At 45.2% G+C, this 23,426-nt stretch overlaps 1 protein-coding gene across 1 annotated transcript in view; it reads right to left on the reverse strand.

The window, feature by feature from the left end:
- FCHSD2 (FCH and double SH3 domains 2) overlaps positions 1-21,773 on the reverse strand; it is a 111,272-nt gene extending 89,499 nt beyond the window's left edge. The window contains exon 1 of the mRNA XM_029961469.1: positions 21,680-21,773. Within this exon, the coding sequence (XP_029817329.1) occupies positions 21,680-21,735 (56 nt within the window). The 5' untranslated portion in view covers positions 21,736-21,773. The remainder of the gene's footprint in view (positions 1-21,679) is intronic.
- Between the last annotated feature and the right edge of the window lie 1,653 nt (positions 21,774-23,426).

A 23,426-nucleotide genomic window follows, 5' to 3' on the forward strand; every position in this document is an offset into this window, starting at 1 on the left:
CAGCATAACAATGTGAAGGAGGAGTCAGGTCAGTGGACAATGAGACTTCAAGGAGTTTTCCAACAGAGAAACAGGAGAAACTAGTGTTTGAATGTCTTGGGCTGGCCATCCTTTGTGAAAAATCAATATATTAACATTAAAATATACATTAGTCATTTATAAAACAGTGTTATATTTGTCCAGTTGTACAAATCTCAAGATGAAAGTCACACCTTGCACAGTAAAACCAGTTAAACCCAGCGACACCCCGAAAATCAGAAAGGGAATTAGGTGCTGTATGAAAATTTAACTCCATGTAGAGCTATGTAAAAATGGAAACAGACACCCCCTGGCCAGGGCTCTTGAATAAAAGAAGGGGTTAAATTTGCATCAGTGAATGTATTTCCATTTAAAGCCGAGAAATTCGACAAGGTTGGAATCACATTTGGAACAAGGTCATGATAAAGGTCCAAAAAACCAAGGGATTAACTGGCAAATTGGTCCAACTCACCCAGCACGAGCAGTTGGGGTTAATACATTTCTTTGGTTATGAACTTTCAGATCAATTGTTTGGCAAATTTTAATGCCATTTGAAAATCCTTCCCATTTCCACGACCACGAAAAGCACCAGAAAAAGTACAAATGAGTGTCTGAAACGTCCAAAAAGAAGGTTGGACTAAAGGAACACACCTTTTTCTGACCTTGACCTGAGAGCCCCCAAGCCCTGTCTAACAAAAGCACAGCTAAAACAACGTGCTCAGCTTTACAAAGCCTGGATTTCCCAGCTCAGCACAACTGGGAGCAGCAGAGTTGACCCTTTCAGTGCCTGGGAGGTGATGAAAGGAGCAGGGGAAAATTAATATTCACACACTGCACGGGGATGGTGACTCCCCAAAAGGCTTTTTAAAATCCTTTTCATAGAGGCTACTGAATCAAAACAGCATTTTCTCTTCGTTTCATAATCAAAACAGCATTTTCTCTTTGCTTTATGAACTGTCAGCAAGTGAAAGCCACGTCAGGTGATGCAGAGCCAGGGAGCAGATCCATAAAGCCCTGATACAATGAGAAAAGGAATGGAAAAAAAAAAACAAACAAAAAGGTAAAGGAATAAACCATTTTCCCTTCTTTCACTATCATGAGTTATTAAGGCAATTTCAAAATTTGGTTAAAAGTGAATTCACCCCATCAAAAATTCTTAGTAAAATACTAAAAACACGTTGCTACTGGTTGGTGGACTGAGTCACATTTAAACACTCAAAGAGGTGAATCGGGGAATTTTGAAATATCCAAAAATTCCTAGCTTCCCAGAAGGCAGCTCAACGATAATTCCTGACAGTTACAACATATGCCAGTGGAAAATTATGACTTTACAACTTGTACACTTGGGGCACAAATGCTCAGAGTGAAATCATGTCCAAGCTAACACTATCCTGATTCACTGAGATGAAAGTACACACTCACTCCAGAATTTTCCATTAAAAACATGAAAACTGCTCAGGTTGAAGAAAAAATAGAAGGAAAATAAAAAGGGGAGCAACCCCACAAAACTCCAAAGCCACCATTAGGTATCAAGGTGGAATTGCCACAGCTGGTTTGGTTCCTTTTGTCCAGTGACAAAAATCACTCCTGAAAAATCTCACTGCCACCTCTGTCCCAGGGAAGACGTGCAGGAACACGGGCTGAGTCCCCCCCAAAAATCCCAATCTACCTCTGAAACAAAACCTGCACACGGGAAGTTAAAATCCAGCCTTAAAGATCAATTCCTGCCTCCCTGAACGGGCAGACCTCAGGTGCCTTTTCCACTGATGAGATGGAATTTATTTCTTGGAAGGAAGGTAAACAGATCCCAATGCACGAGCACCAACCCTGCTGGGGAACAACACCCACTTCCAATATTCCTGTCCCCCATGGTACTGCAATTCCCAGCCTGGCTCAAGGCTGGAGTGACCCTGGGCAAGACTTGGCATTTGCCTTTTTTGACCTTCCCGAGGCTGTGCCAGCCCCTGTCACCCAAGGTCACTCTGGACACGGCCCTGCCTCCAGCACATCAACCTGCTCCCCAAATTTAACAATCCTTAACCTGCCCAGAGCTCCATCCCACCATGGCCATGGGGTGTCTGTTTCCATTTTTACATAGCTCTACATGGAGTTAAATTTTCATACAGCACCTAATTCCCTTTCTGATTTTCGGGGTGTCGCTGGGTTTAACTGGTTTTACTGTGCAAGGTGTGACTTTCATCTTGAGATTTGTACAACTGGACAAACATAACACTGTTTTATAAATCACTAACGTGTATTTTAATGTTAATATATTGATTTTTCACGATCCATGCCCTTCCTGGAGTCATGGATCCAGCATGGACCTCTGAGGGACACCCAGAGGTGTCTGAGGGACACATCCAGAGCCAGCTGGACTTTGCAGCACTGCTCCCCACCGCTTCCAACGGGGAAGTCCGGCCAATTTTCCACTCCCTTATCAGACCCCGTGTCCCTGACGGGGCCACAAAGGTGCTCCAGGACACTGTGTCAAAGGTAACACGGACAACGTGTTCTCCCTGCCCACATTCCCAGCTTTCCCAGAAGGCAATCAGGCCCAATTCACCCTTGGCTACTCCAAATCACCTTCTTGCCCCTCCAGGAAATGATTTCTTGGGGAAAAAAACCTTGAAAGAAGCTTTGAAAATGGTTTCTGGGAGGTTTTGCTCCGTAATATTTCCAAGAAGCAAGGGAAAGCCGAGCAGCCTCCTTCCAGCAGAAAGAGGTATGGAATTCACCTTTCTCCAGCCATCAGGAAGCTCCCTGATCACCATGAGCTTTCAAAGATGACTGGACCATCTCACTGCCCCTCTGGAGTGTGAATGAGCTCAAACCCTGCAGTGCACCTGCGGGCACGATTGATCCCCGCTCGGCGTGGGTTTGGCTGGGACGGAGTTAATGTTCTGCACAGTGGCTGGGCTGGGATTTGTGCTGGGAACACAAAGTTCAGAGCAGAGATAACTCAGGGATGGTTTGTCATGGCTGAGCAGGGCTTGCCCAGCTCAAAGCCTTCTCTGCTCCTCACACCACAGAACCACAGGCCTGGGTTGGAAGGGACCTTAAAGATCATTAGTTCCACGCCCTGCCATGGGCAGGGACACCTTCCACTAGCCCAGGGTGCTCCAAGTCCCCTATCCAATCTGGCCTTGGACACTTCCAGGGATGGGGCAGCCACAGATGCTCTGGAAAGCCACTTCCCACCAGTGAGTGGCTGGGAGTGCACGAGAAGTTAAGAGTGGAGACACCCAGGCCAGCTGAGCCCAACTGACCCAGGGACATCCCAGACCACGAGGCATCATGCTCAGCAATAAAAGCTGGGGGAAGAAGGAAGGGGGAGTGTTTGGAGCGATGGCATTTGTCTTCCCAAGTCACAGAATCATAGGATCACTGAGGCTGGAAAAGCCCTCTCAGCCCACGGAGTGCCCCCTGTGCCCGATGCCCACCTTGTCCCCCAGCCCAGAGCACTGAGTGCCACGGCCAGGCCTTCCTGGGATACCTCTAGGGGTGGGGACTCCACCACCTTCTGGGCAGCCTCTTCCAAGGCCTGACCACCCTTTCCAGCAAGAAATTCCTCCTGATGTCCAACCTGACCCTCCCCTGGCACAGCTTGAGGCCGTTCCCTCTCCTCCTGTCCCTTTTCCCTGGGAGCAGAGCCCGACCCACCCTGGCTCCCCCCCTCCTGTCAGGGAGTTGCAGAGCCAGAAGGTCCCCCCTGAGCCTCCTTTTCTCCAGGCTGAGCCCCCCCAGCTCCCTCAGCTGCTCCTGCTGCTCCAGCCCCTTCCCCAGCTCTGTTCCCTTCCCTGCACACGCTCCAGCCCCTCCATGTCCTTCTCCATTACATCTGATGGATCCTGGCTTTCCTGGGAATGGCTGAGGCCCTGCCTGCCCAGGGGAAGTGAGGAATGAATTCTTTACTTTGCTTTACCTATTCAACTGTTTTTCTCTCAATCCACGAGTTCTCCCCCTCTCACCCATCCGATTCTCCTCCCCATCTCACTGAGAGGGGAATGAGGGAGTCCCAGGGCAAGGCTGAGCTGATGGACTGGGATAACCAGATACTGAATTAAAACAGTCTTTGGAATTCCAGCTGCCACTACAAAATAAAAAGAGAAGCAACCCTGAAACACTTGGGAGGAGGGAGGGGGGCCAAAATGTTTCCCCCCCCTTGCAGGAAAACAGGATTTCTTAAGGAATGCCAACGTTCTTGTTTGGTTTAATTCAGTACTTTTATCTGGATTCTCCTCCCACTTTCCCCAGTAAGGTGAAAAATGCAGCCCAATGGATCAATGCACAACGGAACAAGTGCTTTGTTTTTAATTTGAGGACAGGTGTGTCACTAACAAAGGCACAACTGAATCCACAAGTACTTGAGGCAACATAAATCATCCCCGTGGCTCCGCTCAGGGCAGGGGTTGGCAATAAATGCTGAGATAAGATAACACAGCAGCAGCTCCATTCCTAATGAGGGACTCCAGGAACACCATCTAAGCAGATTAATATTCCCTCCCCGTGTCCAGCAGAGACAAAGACAACATACCTGGAGCAGTAATTAATCTACAGAAATTATTCTCCATGACAAGGCTCTCAGGCACTGCCTGCGTCAGGCTCCTCTTTGTGGTTTCCTTTTGACTGAACGTTTTCAAAGAGCTGCATAAAATTCTGAGGGTCTGAAGGGTAAATTATTTTCCAGAAAAACCCTGATTTTATACAAGTTATTTATACCCAGGTTGCAGAAAGCAGAGCAGCAGCCAGAGTGTAACAACCCAGGGTATTCAAATTTGGAATGTGATTTACAGAATCACACAATGGTTGGGGTGGGAAGGGACCTTAAGGATCATCCAGTTCCACCCCCCTGCCTGCTTCCACTAGAGCAGGTTGCCTTGGGCACTTCCAGGGATGGGGCAGCCACAGCTTCTCTGGGAAATCCATTCCAGGGCCTCCTCACCCTCCCAGGGAAGAACCTCCTCCTAAAATCTAACCTAAACCTACTCCTTTTAGTTCAAATCCCTTCCCCCTTGTCACAAAGTACCCACGGCTTCAAATTCCGAGGTTTTTGTAGGTTGGGGAGTTCACACCATTACACAAAACACTGGTTTTCCTTTTTCCAAGCCAAACTCCTCCCAACACATCAAATGCTGCCTGGGATACAGCAAGAGAACCATTCCCACCATTCCCTGCCTGGAGCATCTCAAAAATCCCCCTCAGCTTGGTGATTCCACACTATTATCTGCAGAGAACTGGGTAGTTCTCCATGTTTTTCCAGCTTTCCATAAAGTTCTGACCTGGCATCAGCAGGGAAAAAGGAAAAGCATGAGAAGGAACGACCCCTCTTTCCCTCACACCCACAGCACAGGGCAGGTCCACTTCCAAGGGACATCTACTGCAAAACAGGACAAAAGGATGGTGGGAGTGGGTTAAGTGGCCTTACAGAGGGAATTCTGGCCTCTTAAACAATGGCAATAATACCAGCATTAATGTCTGCATCATGTCTGTGATTCTCTTCCCAGGATATTTCCCTGCCCCTTGAGCCACCTGAACAGATCTGGAGCTGCAAAGCCACCAGGCTAAAGATCTGGAACTCGAATATCCCAGCCAGCACTGGCTGGTTTTGGTGATACTTCTGCAGTTTCAGGGTGCTCCTTTTATTTATAACTTATCCAAAACTCATAAGAGACCAACCCAGCTTTTATCCCAACAAATACTCTGGTTTTCCAACCTCACTTCGTGCCAACACATCCATTCGCTGTAGTTACAGTTCAGAAATAAAGTACCTTTTAACACCTGCTAAATCTCACACTCGTTTAATAAATGCACCTAAAGGAGATGACCTGGAATCCTGGTGCCTCCAATCATTTTCTGGATGGTTGGATTCCATTTAAACATCCCCAGATTTCCACCAGTGCTGACTCTCTAAGCCTTGACTTGCTCTTGCAAAAAGGCAACTGAAGAAATTCTGAAGGAGAAACTCACTTTCACTTCATTTAAGAGCAAAGTCTCCAGTGCCACAAAGCACTTTAAATTCCTTTTCAGCCACTCCAAGAAACAACAACAAAAAAAAAGAAGTCACGTTACAGCAAATCACAGCCTTGATTTTATGATTTAAAAAAAACAACCTCTCCTTTGTTCAATGGTTTGACATCACCTGAACAAAGTGATCTCTTCCTAGAAAGGTGACTGTTTTACATGCACAGTTACCTGCCAGGTTTATGCTACTCCTTTATAAACAAGCAATTCCCCAGCCTTCTTATCAAAGAGCAGAAGTTCTATGGCAGCACTATAATAATATCAGCACTATTACTATTTATTGCCTTTGCTGCTGAAGACTTTGTCCCACCCATTAAATAAACTCTACACTAAGTCACTGTGTTGGACATTTGGTAGCACTGTTCAAACACAGTTCTGCTGCCTGGATTTTGGTCTCCAGTCTAACTTGCCATCTCATATATTAAACAACCATCCATTCCCTTCAGTTTGGAGATGATGTGTGGAATTTTCCCCCCTAAGTCCTGCAGAAATATCTTCATCAAAATTCACATCACAGTATCACCTTGGCTCTTCTTTCCAACGCATCAGTTTAGATAAAGATTTCCCCTGCAATGACTGAGGGGGGAAATAAAAATGGGGAGTACTGGACTCCTTTCCCTGTCTCCTCCACTGCCTTGGAAAATGTCCTGCTGCTCCCAAGCCCATTATCCCCCCATTTTTCTCCTCTTCATATCCCTGACCAGCTGTAGATGGAACTGATATTAGGGTTGGACTCAATGATCTTGGAGGTCTTTTCCAACCTAAACAATTCCATGATTTTATTGTATTGTCCTTCAGCAACCAAGCAAAGCTTCCATATTCCTCCTTTACCTCCCACCTTTTTCAAACCTTGCCCAGTGTCCTTCAGCTTCTTGCTCAGCCTTGCCAAAATTCCTGAGCTCCCCACACAACGGGATGCTTTGCTCCTTAGCTTTCTGGGAGTCTTCCTTAGGAAAACTCGGCTAAAACCACCAATCCAAGCATATTCCAAGCATATTTCCACCTCCTGGCTGGTTCCCAGGAGGTTCTGCCCACCAGCTGCATGAACAAGCTCAATTCTGCTCTCTCCTGACAGGGATCCTCCAGGTCCTGGAGTCAATTTGTGGTCACAGCAGCCCAAGCCCCACTAGTCCGGACAGGATTCCCAAAAGCCAGTTGCCAGCCTTCCTCCCACGGCAAGTACGGACAACGTGGAGTCCTGACACCACAAACATCTCAACACAGCACAGATGTGGCCTCAGGGCCAAGACTTTGAATAAGAACACACCAACACGAGGCTGCAAGATCCCACCAGCTGCGCAAGCACAAGCCCCAGGAGAACAAACGCCAAACCAGCCGAAATTTTGCCCACAGTGAAGCTCCTGGATGCAGCATGAGAAGCCAGGGATGCTTCCTGCTGGAGGATCAGCTCGAGGTTTGGCTGATCTCAGCAAGGACATCTTCACTACTCCTGAAGCACAAATATTTGGGACATAAAAGAACTCTTTGCTGGCTGAGTCAAGGAGTTCAGCTCTCCCTCCTCACCTCCATGTACTTCTCTGGGAAACATGAAAGAAATAAAAGTGGACTTTTTGTTTTTTAAACTTGACTTTCACATACATGCCCTGCACTGTCTCCTCTTTAGTCTCACTCTTAAAATACTCAACTCTTCCTCACAAAGTCCTGCAGAAAGGGAGGAACTGGCAGATCAAACATCCTGTAACACACCGGAGCTCTCCTCTCCTCTATAAATTCCTCACCACGACACATCTCTATTTTCAAACAGTGTTCCCAGAGCAAACACGAGCCCAAATATCCACCCCATCCCTTTTATAGCCAAGTACACACTGATCTCGTGCTGATTCAGCTCCTCCAGGACTTTCTACCACGCTCAGGAGCCCTGCTATCTCCTTTTGCTCCCCACAGGATTTCCAGGAACTCACCAACCACGTCCAGCTCAGTATCTTTGTGCTGCAATTAAAAGCTTGTTCCTCCCTCGACTAAAACTCCTGCCTCCCACAGCTCTGTTGCAATTTGTCCCTTGCAATGTTTGCTCTTTCAATTGCCACTTATGCTCCACCAAGATAAACTACACCGGAGGAAAATTCCCCTGAATGTAAAAAGAAGTGTTAGAGCTGAAAATGCTTCAACCCACGTGCAGAATTTAATGATTTAAAGCAGCACGCAGCAAATTATATGGCAAATATTGTCCTTATCAAGGAATCAAAGTTGTGCTTGATATGTCTGGGTCAAAACCAATCTCCTGCTTTTCCTGGTGGATTCACGGCAAGTGTTTTATTCCACTTTTCACATACAATTTTCAGTCTTTAAATCAGCCTCCTGCCATCCTTTCAAGCAATTTTAGGCACTACTGTTCTAACCCTACTCAAAGGAGTAAAATACTATGATTTCCACGCCCACAGCGAGCAGAGAAACGAGATCCTGCTCTGAAACACAAAACCCGGTCTAACCTTGAATTAGTTGACTTCAGAAGTTCTCACTCACAGAACAGCTCAGGCTGGAAAAGACCTTGAAGATCACCTCGCCCTGCTCTTCAAAAATTCAAATTTTACGAGTGGTCCTTCCTCAAAAGCCCTCTTCTATCTTTGTTTGCTCCTGGTAGTTTAACTGACGCACTTAAAATGTGCAACTGCCCCACGCAATGTGTTGGGAAGTCACCACTTTTTAAGAGGTCAGTCACAACTGGGACAGGCCTGGGGTGGAATTTTAGGTGCTCCTTACAAGGTGAGGGCTCCCAACACAAGCTTTTAAAACGTGCTCAGCCGAGTTTATTTGATTTTACCCAAAATATTAACACACAGGCAAAATGCTTCAGCGTGACAGGACAAACCCACAACCAAACTGGAGATAGCTGGGATTTTTAGCACCACAAGCTCCCAGTTCGTGAGAATTTAAACTCCTTTTTAAGCTATCGAATATGACAAAGCAATTCTCCCCCACCACCACATTTGCTTTTGTGCTTGGATTTTATTCATCATTTTTAACATCCTAATCCAATTTATCGATGGTAAATTTCATGGCAAACCACGAAACATCTTCGCCTGAGAAGCGACCCCGTGGCGACGCAGCGAGAAAAAAAATTCCAGACAACATTCAGGAGCGAGCAATGTAGTGCCCATAAATCACATTACTGTACAGTTTGGGATTAGGATGAGTTGCCACTGGCAACAGAGCCAAAAAAAAAAAAAAAATCAATTCTGTCACTATATATAGAGAATTCTTGTAACCTCAAACGCAGCCAATGCTTTCAGCAATTTGTCTCAGAGAAGTATTAGCAGGGCCAGCATGTGAGCAGAGGAACATGACATCCCCACGCAAAACAAGGCTAAAACAATGGAGTTTTTCCTTTGGCGGCATTAAAAAAAGAAAACAAAAAAGGGAGAGCCCAGAAAGCTGCTGGGGAGGGGGTGAACATTCATTCGTTCCCCCTTTTCGAAACACAAATACGGAGATTGGGCTTAAATATATTGCAAACGATCACTAACGAGGGGTTGTTTTAAATGGGAAGCTAAGCAAACACTAGGGAGAGAGACAATTTTGGCCAACACAAAGGTGCTTTTTCTATGGCTCCCCCAGCCCTGATTCATCACATCCAAAGCATTTCCTTTTTAGAGGAAAAACTAGGATCTGGGAATTCAGCTGGAGCGTTCAGAACACAGGGATCTGAGGAGCTCCTTTGATCCCCGTTTGCTGAACAGCAAGAAGCCAAGGCACATTTCAGCAGCCACTTCTTATTTCACATCCAGGAGCTGCCAAATGTTTTGTAGCAGCAACAGCCACCTTGGAGCTCTTCCTTTGCTCAGCTGTCACGTTTTAGGAATCTTGACAGAGCCACCCAGGTGCATTACAATGGCTTTTCTCCTTTCTACTTTTAATACAGGCACTTCATTTTAAAATGACACCCTTCACAAGGTTTCATTGTCAAATTCTGGATTTTAATGCACCAGACAGGTAATAATAATTACTATAATGGGGTTTTTTTTCCCTCAAAGCACAATCCTCTAAGAATACGGTACGTGCACTGTTATTTTTTGAGTTAGTAAAATGTAACAGCTCAGTGAAAATACGCGGCTCGATTTCTAAAATCTGTGTGTAGATACATCAGAGTCACTGAGGTTGGAAAAGACCCAGATCTGAGATCAGAGTCCAACCTGTGACCCAACACCACCCCGGCAACCAGACCATGGAAGCCCAAAACAGGCTGATCTTCCCTGAGGGAAAAACACAGCTCAGGTCCTTAACTGGAAACTAAGAATCACTTTGGAAATAAAACTAAATTGGAAATTCATTAGTGAATTTTGGGGAGCAGGAGTACGATGCAGTTAGAGTGGTTTTCCTGAACGAAAAGCTCCAGGAAAACCAGAACAGGGTTGTTAATACAGGTAATCATGGAATCACAGAAGGGTTTGGATTGGAAGGGACCTTAAAGATCATAAATTCCACCCCCTGCCATGGGCAGGGACACCTTCCACCATCCCAGGTTGCTCCAACCTGGCCTTGGACACTTCCAGGGATCCGGGCAGCCACAGCTTCTCTGGGCAACCTGGGCCAGGGCCTCTCCATCCTCATAGGGAAGAATTCCTTCCCAATATCCCATCTATCCCTGCCCTCTGGCAGTGGGAAGCCATTTCCTGTGTCCTGTCCCTCCAGGTCCTTGTAAATAGTCTCTCTCCATCTTTCTTGTAGCTCCTTCAGGTCCTGGAAGGCCACAATCAGGTCATCCTGGAGCCTTCTCTTCTCCAGGCTGAGCAATCCCAGCTCTCCCAGCCTTTCCCCTGCCAGTCCAGCAGCAGAGCTGGGTGCAGGGAAGGCCAAAGGCATTCCAAACATCCAGGGAGCTGTGTCAACAAAAGAGGACCCAGCCCTCTTCCAGTAGAGTATGAACTAACCTGCTAAATTTAGAAAGGAAAAAAAAAAAATCCAAATTACAAGAGATAAAATTCCAGCAGAGAGACCCATTTGCTCCCTGGAGCATTTGGATGTGTGTGGACTCACTGGAAGAAAGGATTTGGTCTTGGATATTAAGTGGACAGCAGCACTCCACAAGAAGGACTTGGCATTCCAGCCAGCAGAGAACATCAAAGCACCCCCTGCTAAGGAAAACTGAGCTTTTTGGGGAAGATCAAAGCTCAACACGCTCCAAAATCTTGTCCTGGGGTGTCGAAAACACTCCCCTGAACTCCAGAACAAAGCCCACGGTCACATTCCTCCGGCAGCAAACCCTGGCTGCAGGACACACGAGGCCACGGTCACGAGGCCAGATCTCCCCAGGAAATCAGGAATAACAACATCCCCACGCCGCATTCCAAGGAAGAGAAACATACCTTCACTCCTCGCGAAGATGAAAAGGAAGGGAGCAACCTCTTACAGGAGAAAAGGGAAAAATCAAAGGACATTTTTATCAGGCTTCAGCAACGCACTGAAGGATGCTCAAACTCTTTATCCAGAAACCCTATTAATTTTTAGTATTGTTTCTTCAGTACCTAATGGCCAAAACGCTACAAACCCAACAGATAAAGAGGGGGTTCAATTCTTCATTAGGGACCAACTCCAGTTACTTTTCCCCAGCTGTTGAAACACCAACTTGAGCCAGTTTTTGCATCCTGGACTCAAAATTCCGCAGAATTCCAAGCAAAGACTCGTGTGATCATGAAGATTATATGATATTATTCACCTCCTCAGCAGAAAAAGCTTCAAATGCTTAGAAAAATCAGAGTATAGGGCCTGCTTTGTTCTCCACACAATGGTAATTAACCACAATCTGCTGGCACATCAATTAATACAAATAAACGCGAACAATTTGAAAGTTTGGGGGGGATTTTTGGCCTCTCTGAACACCATGCACACCGTTCAAGCTCTGCATCTATTTAGCAAGATCAGAAGTTTTTAGGCAGATGCTGCAAAGCTGTGGATCAGGCCCCGCATGCCATCAAGGGCTTCCACACCTTTTACACAGGGGAAAAAACATCACATTCCCAAATCTGCCTCTATTTATAGTGATTGGAGAGACTCAGCAGTTCCCCCATCATCACACCCCTGAGCTTTTAATTTCTGTTTCAAACAAACAGCGTTTGTCTTCACTGAGAGCTCCCAAAGACCTGGAGAGGGACCTGGGACAAGGGATGCAGGGACAGGACAAGAGGGAATGGCTTCCTACTGGAAAAGGGGAGATTTAGATGGGATTTGGGGAAAAAATTCCTCCCCTGTGAGGGTGGCGAGGCCTTGGAATGAATTTCCCACAGGATTCCCCACTCCTGGAAGTGTTCCAGGCCAGCTTGGAGTAACCTGGGCTAGTGGAAGGTGTCCCTGCCCGTGGCAGGGGGTTGGAATGAGACAATCCTTCAGATCCCTTTCAACCCCAAACCACTCCAGGATTCTACAATTCACCCTTATATTCAAACACATTTAAAATCACTTTGGACGTGAGAACATCTTAGAATATCATCCCCTCCAGAAAAATTGTGGCTTTTTTTGTTTTTTTTTTGTCCACTCCCCCCCCCCCTTCAAAAACACACAGAGTCAGCAAAAAAAATCCCTTATTTCTGCTCAGGATTGGATGTTATTTAAACATGCCAACATTTTCTCCACTCACACTGGCTGGCAGCTGGCAGAGAGAAGCAAAAATAACTCTCCTTAGTGGCTTTAGCGCCATAAATCTTCGAAAGTCTTCTGCATGGCTGAGCTCCCCTCCTAAAAATGAGACACCAACGCGTTTTGTCTGTCTCATTAAAGGGATGTTTGCTGCGAAAAAAAGCGCAGGAGGAGAGGGAAGTGTGTGAACAACCTTCCCAGAGCCGCTGGGGATTGGACCTCGCCGTGTTCTCACAGAGAGGAGCACTTAAAATAACTCCAAAGGCTCTCAGGAGGAACATCTCTGAACGTTATGAATGATTTTCAGAGGCTGAGAATAAAACCTACACCCAGGAAGAAAGGCTGGATTTCAACAAGTTTTTATTTTTTTTTTTTTTTTTAGTTCCTTTCAGTCTCTCTCCTCCTCAGGTTTTATTTGGAAATATTGCGTTTATTTCACCAATAAACACAACCCGCCACTTACAACCATTAACTCAAAACTTTCTATCTTCAAATTTTATTTGGAAATGCTGCGTTTGTTTTGCAAATAAACACAACCCAACAATTACAACCATTAATTCAACCCTTTCACTCTCTCTCCCCTCAAGTTTTAATTGGAAATATTGCCTTTATCTCACAAATAAAAACAACCCAACACTCACAACCATCACAACCTCCCCCCAACTTAACATATTCCTACTGTGCATTTGGGAAAAATAGTGTTAAAATTTTTAAATCTACTCTATAAAACAATCAGAAAAACACAACACTGAGCTATTATAGACCAGTTCCGTTTACAGCAAATATTTGCCTGAACTAACTTGAGTTTGAGGATGTTTTGACTTTCTCAACAGCCAATTTTTAGAAGTTTAAATGCAGAACAACTTTTCTCTGGGCTTTCACTCTGCGGTAAGAGATCAAGAAGATTTCAGAAGCTTGACTTTAAGACAAAATAAAGGTTAAAAATCAGATGTGCCTTCATCAGAAAAATAAAATTAACATGGGCAACGTAAAGTAAGAGGTGGGAAAAGGCCACTGGGAGTGGGAGAGGTTGATCTCCAGGAGCAGCAGCCAAGAGAAACACAGTATATTGGACTTTTTCTGGAGAAAACCCACCAAACCAACCTCTCTTTTTACCTCTGCCTCCCCTACAAGGAGTATTTCCACGACACACGATCTGATAATCCCATTTCCCTCAGTTTTAGGAGGAGCACTGAAAACCCACAAGTTTCCAAGATGGAAAGACCAACTGCTCCCTTTGGACTCCAAAGCTGGACTTGATCTAAATGCACCAACTCCTAATGAAATTCCAACAAAGCTCCATCAGGACACTGGTGAGACGAGTCCATAACACAAATCCTGTGTGTTCCTTTAGAGAACCTTCAGGATCCATCCTGAGGGCAGGTTCAACCAGCCTTTAGGAACCCCAAAATACCCACAAATTCCAAATATAACTTAGAGTAAAATAATCAAAGCCACTTCAGACACAACTATTATCACATTCTCCAAGTCCCGCAAACGGAGGCTCTTATTTATTATTATTATTATTATTATTATGTCTTAGAAGCACCAGCCTGGGACATTCCCTGTGTTAGAGACCATGGACAAGGGTTTATTTTCCACTCCACTCCACAGTTTGGTGTTTGTTTGGGGCACAAACACTGGCATTACCAAAAATCCGTGTCCCCAGTGTCCCAGCAGGGATTTTGAGCCTGACAAAACCCGTTCTTGTTCTGAGCCAGCCAAAAGCACTCTGGGGAAGGTGTGGTGGTGCAATCCTGCCTCCTGCTCCTCCTCACCACACACCCTCCTCCCCCAGGCCAGGGGGGGAGAATCAGTGCCCTCAGGATGGATCATGGAACAGTCCAGGAGCCAGACTGACACGTCACCAGCTGCCCCAGCACATCCCCATATCCAAAGCCACTTCCAGAGGGAAGGCAAGGCTGGCACGGAGGGGAGGGGAAGGAAAAACAACGTGTTCAGTGTTGGAATGGAAAGGGAGTGTCTCGAGGTCCCAGGTCACAGCAGGTCTTGCACAAAAATCTTCTAAAAAGGCTGAAAGATGCTAAGAAAAAAAAAAAGCACCGTTGGCAAAGGCAGCAAAACCTGCCAGATCAACCCAAAAAAACAGAGCAAAAGGTGGATATCAGGGAAAGGTTCTTCCCAGAGCACTGGAACAGCCTCCCAGGGAGGTGGTCACCAAGCCTGAGGGAGTTCAAGAAGTGTCTGGACAAGGCTCTCAGGGACATGGTGGGATTTTGGGATGTCCTGGGCAGGAGCAGGGGTTGGACTTGATGATCCTGATGGGTCAAACCCAATTCAGCATTTTCTGAGATAACACTGTAAGAAATCAGGCCAGGATGGACTAATTGTGTCTGGAATGATAGGAATGCTCTTCCTCTTCCCAAATCCTTCAACTCCCCTCACACAGTTTTCCGAGTAAGAGCTGGGATTGAAAACACTTGGAGCCTCGAAAGGAAAACCTTCATCCCAAAAGGGATGGGACACAGAAGAGAGAAAATCCAAGATGCAGCTTGGGGGTGAACAAGTGGAGCAAAGGAAGAGCTTTCTGTGCCTTTAAAATGATCCTGGGCCATATATCCTAAAATATATATCTACAGATATCTTAGAGATATAGGTGGACTGTCAGCTACACTTCACAATTGCCACCATAAAAACCTGCCCCCAAAGCAACTTTATAGCACTTCATGGCTGGTTTTTTAGAGCTCTGCCAAGTAACACTGTGGTGAAAAATGACAGTGAGCTCCAGGAAAAGCCATGCTGGGCTAAAATTCAGGGGGGGTGGGGGGGAAAAATCCAGCCCACACGACTTTCTGCAAGCTCAAGAATTCATTCTTAAAAAGGGGGCATTGAGTCCAAACTGAAAATGCAACTTTTTGCCCTGAGAACCCAAATTCTCTTGTTACTGTCTTGGAAGGCTAAAAATACAAGTCCTTAAAAATCAGACTTCCAGAATTGTTGGAATTGCTTTAATGACCAAAAAGCTCATTCAAATGCAAATCTCAGAGCTAAAAACGGAGAGAAAAAAATTAATTTGCCTTCTGGTGGAAGCAGTGGGTTGTTGGGGTTTCTTAAAAAAAACAAACAAAAAAACCCCAAAAAAAGAATCTTCTTTTAACGATTTAACTTTCATCAGTTAAAAGCTACTTGGAAACACTGGAACAAGAGATCCATTAATTTTTGTATGGCAGGGATAAAAAAAAAAACTCCCCAGTGCCAGGATAGGCCTGAATCATTACACTGTGGCCATGTTTATACTAAAAATCTTTTTTTTTTCCCCCTCAAAACTTGAACTTCCACACCCAGTAGGCAACAGGGTTTTTTTAAAAAGTACATTCCAAGCTTCCCTCAAATAAGTTGCAGTCAAAACATCCCCAGATTTTAATTCCATCAAGAATGTGAGCATCTCATTAAAGGGCTGCCTAATTACAGGGAACGTGCCCAGGCCACAGATTCTGTGGGATCTTTATATGGGATATTATTCAGAAGGAACAGCACCAATTTCCATGAAAATTTCTGAAATTTCTGCCTATTTAGTGTTATATCAAAGAACTGTGTCCACAATTAATGAGCAGAGCTCAGGAAAAAAAAGACAAAGTACAACATAAACTCACAGTACTCAAAAAGCTCAAGCCAAGAGGAAAGAAATGTTATAAACTCCTAAGAAAATGGAAAGTTTTAAAGAAATAAATATACTAATCAAACAAAGGAAAAGCTCCTCAGGTGTGAGTCAAACCCAGACTAAAATAACGTATTTTTCAGTAGTTTTTCTGATTCTTGTGCTGTTTTCCACTTGCAGAGTTTAGAACCTGCAAGCCCAGAAAAATCACTCAGCTCCTACTTAGATAAAGCCCCAAACACCAAAGGCAGGAATTACATCCTCTGAATGCAGGGAATGACCTTGAAGGAAAAAGGAAGGACACGTTTCCAAGGAGAATAAAGGGGGGAAAAAAAGAGATGGACCTTCCAGAGGGATTTTAAAAAGGGGCCCTTATCAGACCCCCAGAACCAGAGGCAAACAGGCTTTGAGACGGGGTTCAGGAATATCCAAATAAATTGGAGAGACTGGGAAGAACAGGGAGAAAGGGCAGGAAAAGGAAAGCTTTCTCCTGATTTTTCAGCATCCCTTATGGCATCCTAATAAATATGGCTCCAAAGCCCTATAAATCCATGTTATTTTAGTTTCCTTCTCCAGCTGCTCATTTTCTGGGCTGGAGTGAAGCTCTTCCCCAGCACAGGATCCGTTCCATGATCTGCTGGATTAGATTTAAACGGGAATAAAAGTTCCCACTCCAGCCAGAACTCCAATAAACCTTATCAGGAACCTGCCAACACGACAGCACCGTCAAATTCCACGGCGGAGTACAAAGTATATCCGAGAGCAAAAAGCCTCCCTGGAACTCTGCTAAGTGGAGCATAACTCAGAACACAAAATGACATGTTCAAACGAGCAGCAACTGCCTGCTCACGGATCCAGGTTCATTCACACTTTTACTTTCTTTCTTTAAACCCCCCCCTCGGGCTGCTCGTTTGGGCTTGTTGGGGCAGCACGAGACACACGAGGAGTGCTCCGGCCTCATCCTGCCCATAAAACCACAAATCCTGCCCTGGAATTACTGATCCCGTCCCAAATCTAGTCCTGGTACACCTCAGCAGAGCAGAAGCGACAAAATCCAAGATTTGGAAGGGCTTGGATTGTTTTGGAAGGGCTTGGATTGTTCAGGAAGAGCCACGAGGTCTCCCCACTTGGCAAATAACTCACCTTACAGCTGAACATCAAACCTCAGAAACAAAGGGCTAATTAAAATTCACAGGGGCAGAACCGGGTAAAGAAAGGGGAGGGATGAAGCACCTGGGAGGAAAAAGTACAACTAATTTCTCAGGAAGTTGATAAATTGAAAAGAACTGGCTCGGAGGGCAGAGCTGTGGGGGGAAGGTAGAAAATACCCCCCAAAGAGGAGGAGGGAGGGGAATTAAACAGAGAGTGAGAGCAGCTTTACCAAAAATAAGCAGGACGAATTTACAGGGTACAATAGGCAATATAATGGACAATGGGAAGATATTTTAAATAAGAAAAAGTCAGGAAGAAGAAACCACGAGGACAGAAGAGGCAAAGGAACAGAAGGAAATCTCTGCATGTAGATTTGCATCTGTATCAGGAGCACAGGTAGGTCATGAGCCTGGGATTTTGGCAATTCCTTTCATACTATGCATGGAGTTGAAAGCAAAAAGAACCACTAAAACTAAATTCAGGACCCAACAAATAAAAGGACCACGTTGTTATTCCATCTCAGCCAGAAATCAGGACATTTTTTTACACCTTATTTCCACTTGCTTATAAGGCTGAAGCAACACAGGATCAGCACATCCAGGCAGCCAGAATTACTTCAGATTTAAATCAGGTGGAGTTTCCAGAGCTGGAAATCCCAAAGCAGCAGCTGTGCCTTCCACAGGGGCTTTAGGCTGGGCCTATGATGGTGACTTTAAACCCACATGAAGCCGGGATGCTGCTGCCCAGCCTTGCTTCCCTCTCCTTCCTCCTCATCCCTCCTCCCTCTCATTCCAGCAGTGGCACAGGATTTACCAAAAGACTTGGGAGAAAAGGCAGGGAAGGTTTGATTTCAGGTGGCTGAGCTCCCTAATCCATTCTGCTGCAGCAGAATCAGCTGAACTTTAGTCCAGACTAAAGTCCAGGCTCTAGAACACATTAGAACAGACACTTCACCACGATTTCATTCTCTCTGGCAAAACACAAATGGGAAGCTTCAAAAAGGACATTTCAGGATACCCAAAGCTGTAAAGGCCTATCAAGTGCTTTGGAAAAGCAGGGCCTAAAATTCAAGGTAAAACAACCGTCAGTTCACAAGTGTATAAAGTCTGTAGCATATAAACACCTTAGAGAAACACCAAGTTGAATTAAAAGGTGGATTATACAGAGTTCTTTACGATTCTGTGTTCAGCAGCCCAAGGGCCACTGCAGGCTCTGGCTGTGACTTATTTACTACCCTCAGTCCAATCAGGCAATCCTGAAAGCAATATAAAACACCTGAAAATTGCCAACCCCTCTGATAAATTCAGCCTTTCATAATCCAGCTGGCCCCTGGAATTCCAAACTAATTCATTCCCTGCCTAAAAGCAGCCAGTGGGGACAGAGGGAAGAAGCACCAGAAAAAAAAACCTAAAAGGTTTTCTGGTTCACAGCAACAAAACATGTATTTGTGGGGGGGGAAAACCTCTACCTCCATCACCATGGCAGAATAACAACCTTTTTTATAGTAACACCAGCACAGATGTAGCACATGAAGGGATGTGACAGCCTCAGTCAGCTGCAGCAGATAAACATGTCACGCCTAAAACCCAGCCTGAGATGCTGAAAGCCTCCTGAATCACTCATTCCACAAACTCCCCACTCACTGAGCATGAAGGAACGGAGCCCACAGAGCCAAACTGAGATGACAAACACAGAAATGTGCTTTCAAGCCTATTTGCTAAACATCTCAAACACTGTTTTTATGGAGTCTTGTCAAGTCCTGAGATTTCAGCTCTAGTTGCTGCTGAGCTTCCCCAGGGAGACTCGGGAGTTTGTAAGGCTGAAATGCTGATATTTTGGGATATACCAGAGTTTTACAGCGCGTCAGAACTCCCCTAATTCCCAGCCCAGTTTCCCCCAGAACACAGTTTGAGCAATCCTAGGTCTGCTTTTCACAAGCCCAACGTGTTCCCTCTTTTTCCTGCCCTCCAGGACCTGAATCCGGCATTAAACGCTGTCTTATCGGATATATTTTAGATTTAAATATATTTTAAACGCACTAAACTGGTGGGTTTGTCTATGCAGAGCCCTCACAGAGATTAAGGATCTGCAGAGGGGCTGGAGAAAAGGTATTTCCACACAGATACCTCAACCCTGACCAAGAATCCAGCCTGGAATAAATAGTTTGCTCTTCATCCTCTCCAAAATGCTATAATTTAAACCTCCCAACTCCAACCATTTAAAGGAGTGCTCAGTTTTGCATGAAGATATCAAAGCCATTGGAATGGCTGCCAAAAATCATCCCCTAATACACCAGACAATGGGTTTATTCTGCTGGAACTCTGTGATCTTTTCCTTTTATTTCTGCTTTTTAGTTGCATAAAAACCAAACCAAAGTGCTGGAAAAAAAAACGCAATTCAGAGCTTTACATCCTAAATAAACCCTATGGTTTATAAGCATTGTATGGAGCAGTTCTGTGCCAACAAATACAGTCATTCTTTGTAACAAAGTCATATTTTAACCCAAGCCCTGGTTCAGTGTTTCCTGTTGCCACTTCAGTTTCTGGAATTCGGAGGACGAAGTTGTGCCCAAAAGCTTCCAAAGTGCTACAAAATGCCCCAAAGTCTTGACAAGCAAACAGCATTCAGCTAAAATTCCCTTTTACTGGATAACAGCAGGGGGCTTTCTAGAAAAATAATCCCTTTTTTCCAGAGGCAGCGAAGATCCTGTGCGTGGTTCCAGCTTTCTGGAATGCTCTGGAATCACGGTGGCCGCCTCTCCTGAACACAGCCCGAAATTCAAGTGCCATTATTAAATCCAAAGTGATATTATTAAAGTGATATCACGACGAGGTTGACACCCAACTTCTCCCAAACATCACCCACTGACCAGCACAGGACGAGGTTCAATTAAATCAATTAAAAGGCCTCTACACCACAAACTTGTCCAGCACATGTTTTTAACCCAAAATCTCTTGTTCTCTCTGGGTTTTTTTTCGCTGATATTTGAACAAATCACTGCCACAACTGAGCTGTCACATCCAATCTCATCACAACAAATGTTTAATCTGTAAATCCACACAGCAACCAGTGCTCAACACAGGCTCCACACATTCAGTGGCCACGGCAGGGAATTCAATATATTAAATACATTAACCTGGTTTCTTTGTCCCTGCCGTTAAAACTCGCAGATTTAATTAACTGCAGCAATTAAATTACATTCGAGAAAATTAAGCCCTGTGCCATCTTTCAGCAGAACACACGCTGAAGGGTTTATAAGCTCCTGAAAACCAGCAAGTGCTACAAAACCTGGCCTAGAGCAGCAGGACCTGGCCTAGATGTTCTAAAAATAAGTTTCCATCTAAGGGGGGAAAATTCCTTGGATCAGCCCGTTCCTTATTACTCAGCATTTGTGACTTAAACAAAATTTTTTATCCAAGGAAACGAACACTGGGACCTTTCCCATAGGAAAAAGTGTTTCCACCCCTAAAAAACAAGGGGGAGAAAGCTCAAGCCATGAAATTCTGATTTATCAGGAGAGGACACTGGGAGAACAGGACAACCAACCTGGCAAAGCCAAACACTTGCATTTTATAGACAAATATAAAGCAGGAAATCTCATTTAAATAATTAACAAGCGGACGACACTATTATTGCTGAATATTTCCCAGCCTGGAAATGGATCCACTGCAAATGGAATGATTAATCCTCCATGTAATTCCAGGTACCCACTGCCACCATGTTTTAGAAGCAAACTTTTAATTTCCAAAGAAACAATCTCGTTAGGGAGAATTAATAATAAACCCCCACACGCTGATGTCGTGGAGATTTTCCCTCTTGTCCCCAACCCAGGCAGAATTTGAAATCATAAATGCAAATATCTTCTTTCTCATTAAAAAATGCAATGTCTCAAAGTGCTGTTCAAAGCTCTCTCTCCCAAGACACAAATCAGCAGTGGCTTGAAAATATCTTAATAATTTTAGCAGCCTTTTACAACCTGTAAATCAAAGTCTGAGTCTATTATAAAAAGAAATAAATTGCTGAAAAGTCCAGGGCTTTTTCTATGTTGTTTGTGACCCTTTTTTTTTTTTTTAACGTTTCCCCCATTGAAGAGAAGAAAAAATGGTTTGCATTGTGTGAGCTCCAGTTATAATTTCCAGCTGTGTCAAAACTTTAACAGCCCAAAAGCAGGAAATCCAAAGAGGAAATTCCATCGTCAGTTCCTGAATTTTGTAACTCCAACGTTCTTCCAAAAACTGGACCTTAAAGGAATTTTGGGAACGCTTTCTGGAGCCTTACCTGATGTCTTCAAGGAGCTCACATTCTGCTTGGTGCTTGGCCTGAAGTTTTGTCATCTGCTCAACCTGAATGTTTTTTAGCTCTTGCGTGACTTTCACCTACAGGAAAAAAAAACAAACCAAACAAAAACCAAACCACGATTAAATATTTTCTGTATCCCAGTCAGATTTCAACAAGAAAACGATCAATTAACCCCACTCTCTAAGGCTTCAAAAGGTTGGCATTATTTTTTTAATATGGGTGTAGTTTTCCTTTGGGATCCTGAAGGTAAAATTTCAATACTTTTGGGAACTACTTGATAACTGGCAGATTGCACCAATGTCTTGGGAAAGATTTTGGAAGGGAACCTCGGAATTGCTGTTATAAAACAAGAGCTCTTGGCATTTAAACCCTCTGGTGATCCTGGGGAATCCGTGGATCAGCCTAAGAAATGATCACCACAATATCTGGAGATATCATGAATTCCTGAGCACAGAAAAGCCAAACAGTTCCTGCAATGGGGGAAGAGGGAGGAAAAATTCCATCTCTCTCTTCTTCACTAGGCAGAAAAAAAGCCCCTTAAATCCCATCAGTTCCTCTATTTTAACTCTGAAAACCACCCCCCAGCAACAAGCACAACCACAACATCACACCAAGACAGGTTTTTCACATGATACCAATAAAAGAAATCACATGTGTGCCCCTGATTTTAAGCAGAAAAAGGGTCTAATTTTAACGGGCGCTTTCAGTGGTTTTGTTTTTATCTGTGTGTGAAAAAATCCTCAAAATAAATAAACACACACAAGACACGTAATGGAAATAACCCGAAATGAAGTAACGCAGGCGAGGAACGACCCACGTGTGAAATAAATAAATAAATAACGGGAATTGAATCGGGTTTGTTTGACAAAAGCAGAGTCCACCCCTAAAACGAGACAGGAACGAGCCAAGGAGAGATTCCCACTGCAGCTGCTGCCAGGGCAGCTCGGGGCACCACAAGGATTTCTGCTCGTCCTCCCTTCCCAACCTCTCCTGGTCAAATTATCCAGGCCCCCCACCTGGCAAAGCCCCGCGATCTCCTCACTGGGAAACCCCAACGCCACGTCTGGAATCTCAAACGGGGCTGGGAATTACGGCCCAAAGCGCCCAACATCCCCAGCATGGACCACGCACCAATCCCAGCCCCACAGAACTCCTTCTCCAGGTGCCTGCGGAGGAGCGGCGGCTCCATCCCGAGCCCCGCTTTGCTCCAGCTCTTCCCACACACCAGAATAAACACCCCATAAATCACCCCACTCCAGCTCCAGTCTCCCGGATAACAACCTGCCCACCCAGACCAGCCACACTGGAACGGCCTTTTTTCCAAATTTCCATCCCTTCTCCCGTCTCTTCCCACACCGATGTGAGGCACCTCACGCTCCCCTGAGCTCAGGGCCACCCAAGAGCCCCCCCGGTGCCTCCGCAGGTTGTCCCCAGCACGCAGGGGAATGGGGGTGAAAACGCTGGACAATTTGGGCTATCCCTGTTCCCTTGTGCTCCTGACACACACCGGCACGGTCTGCATCCCTGCACCAACTCCGGACGTGACCTTCTTCTCCCAGACACCCAGCCCATCGCTGCTGGCACCAGCGCATCACCCAGACACAGCCGAGCCCCCAAAACCACAGCCGGTGCCACCCCACAACCAGCACAACACACCACCTTCCCCTCCGCAGTCAGCGACCCCCTCCCAGCCCCTCCCGGCTCTGCTTCCCTTGGAGAACCCCCG

The sequence above is a fragment of the Manacus vitellinus genome, unplaced genomic scaffold (assembly GCF_001715985.3).
Source record: "Manacus vitellinus isolate BGI_N305 unplaced genomic scaffold, ASM171598v3 scaffold_35_pilon, whole genome shotgun sequence".
Classification (NCBI taxonomy): Eukaryota; Metazoa; Chordata; class Aves; order Passeriformes; family Pipridae; genus Manacus; species Manacus vitellinus.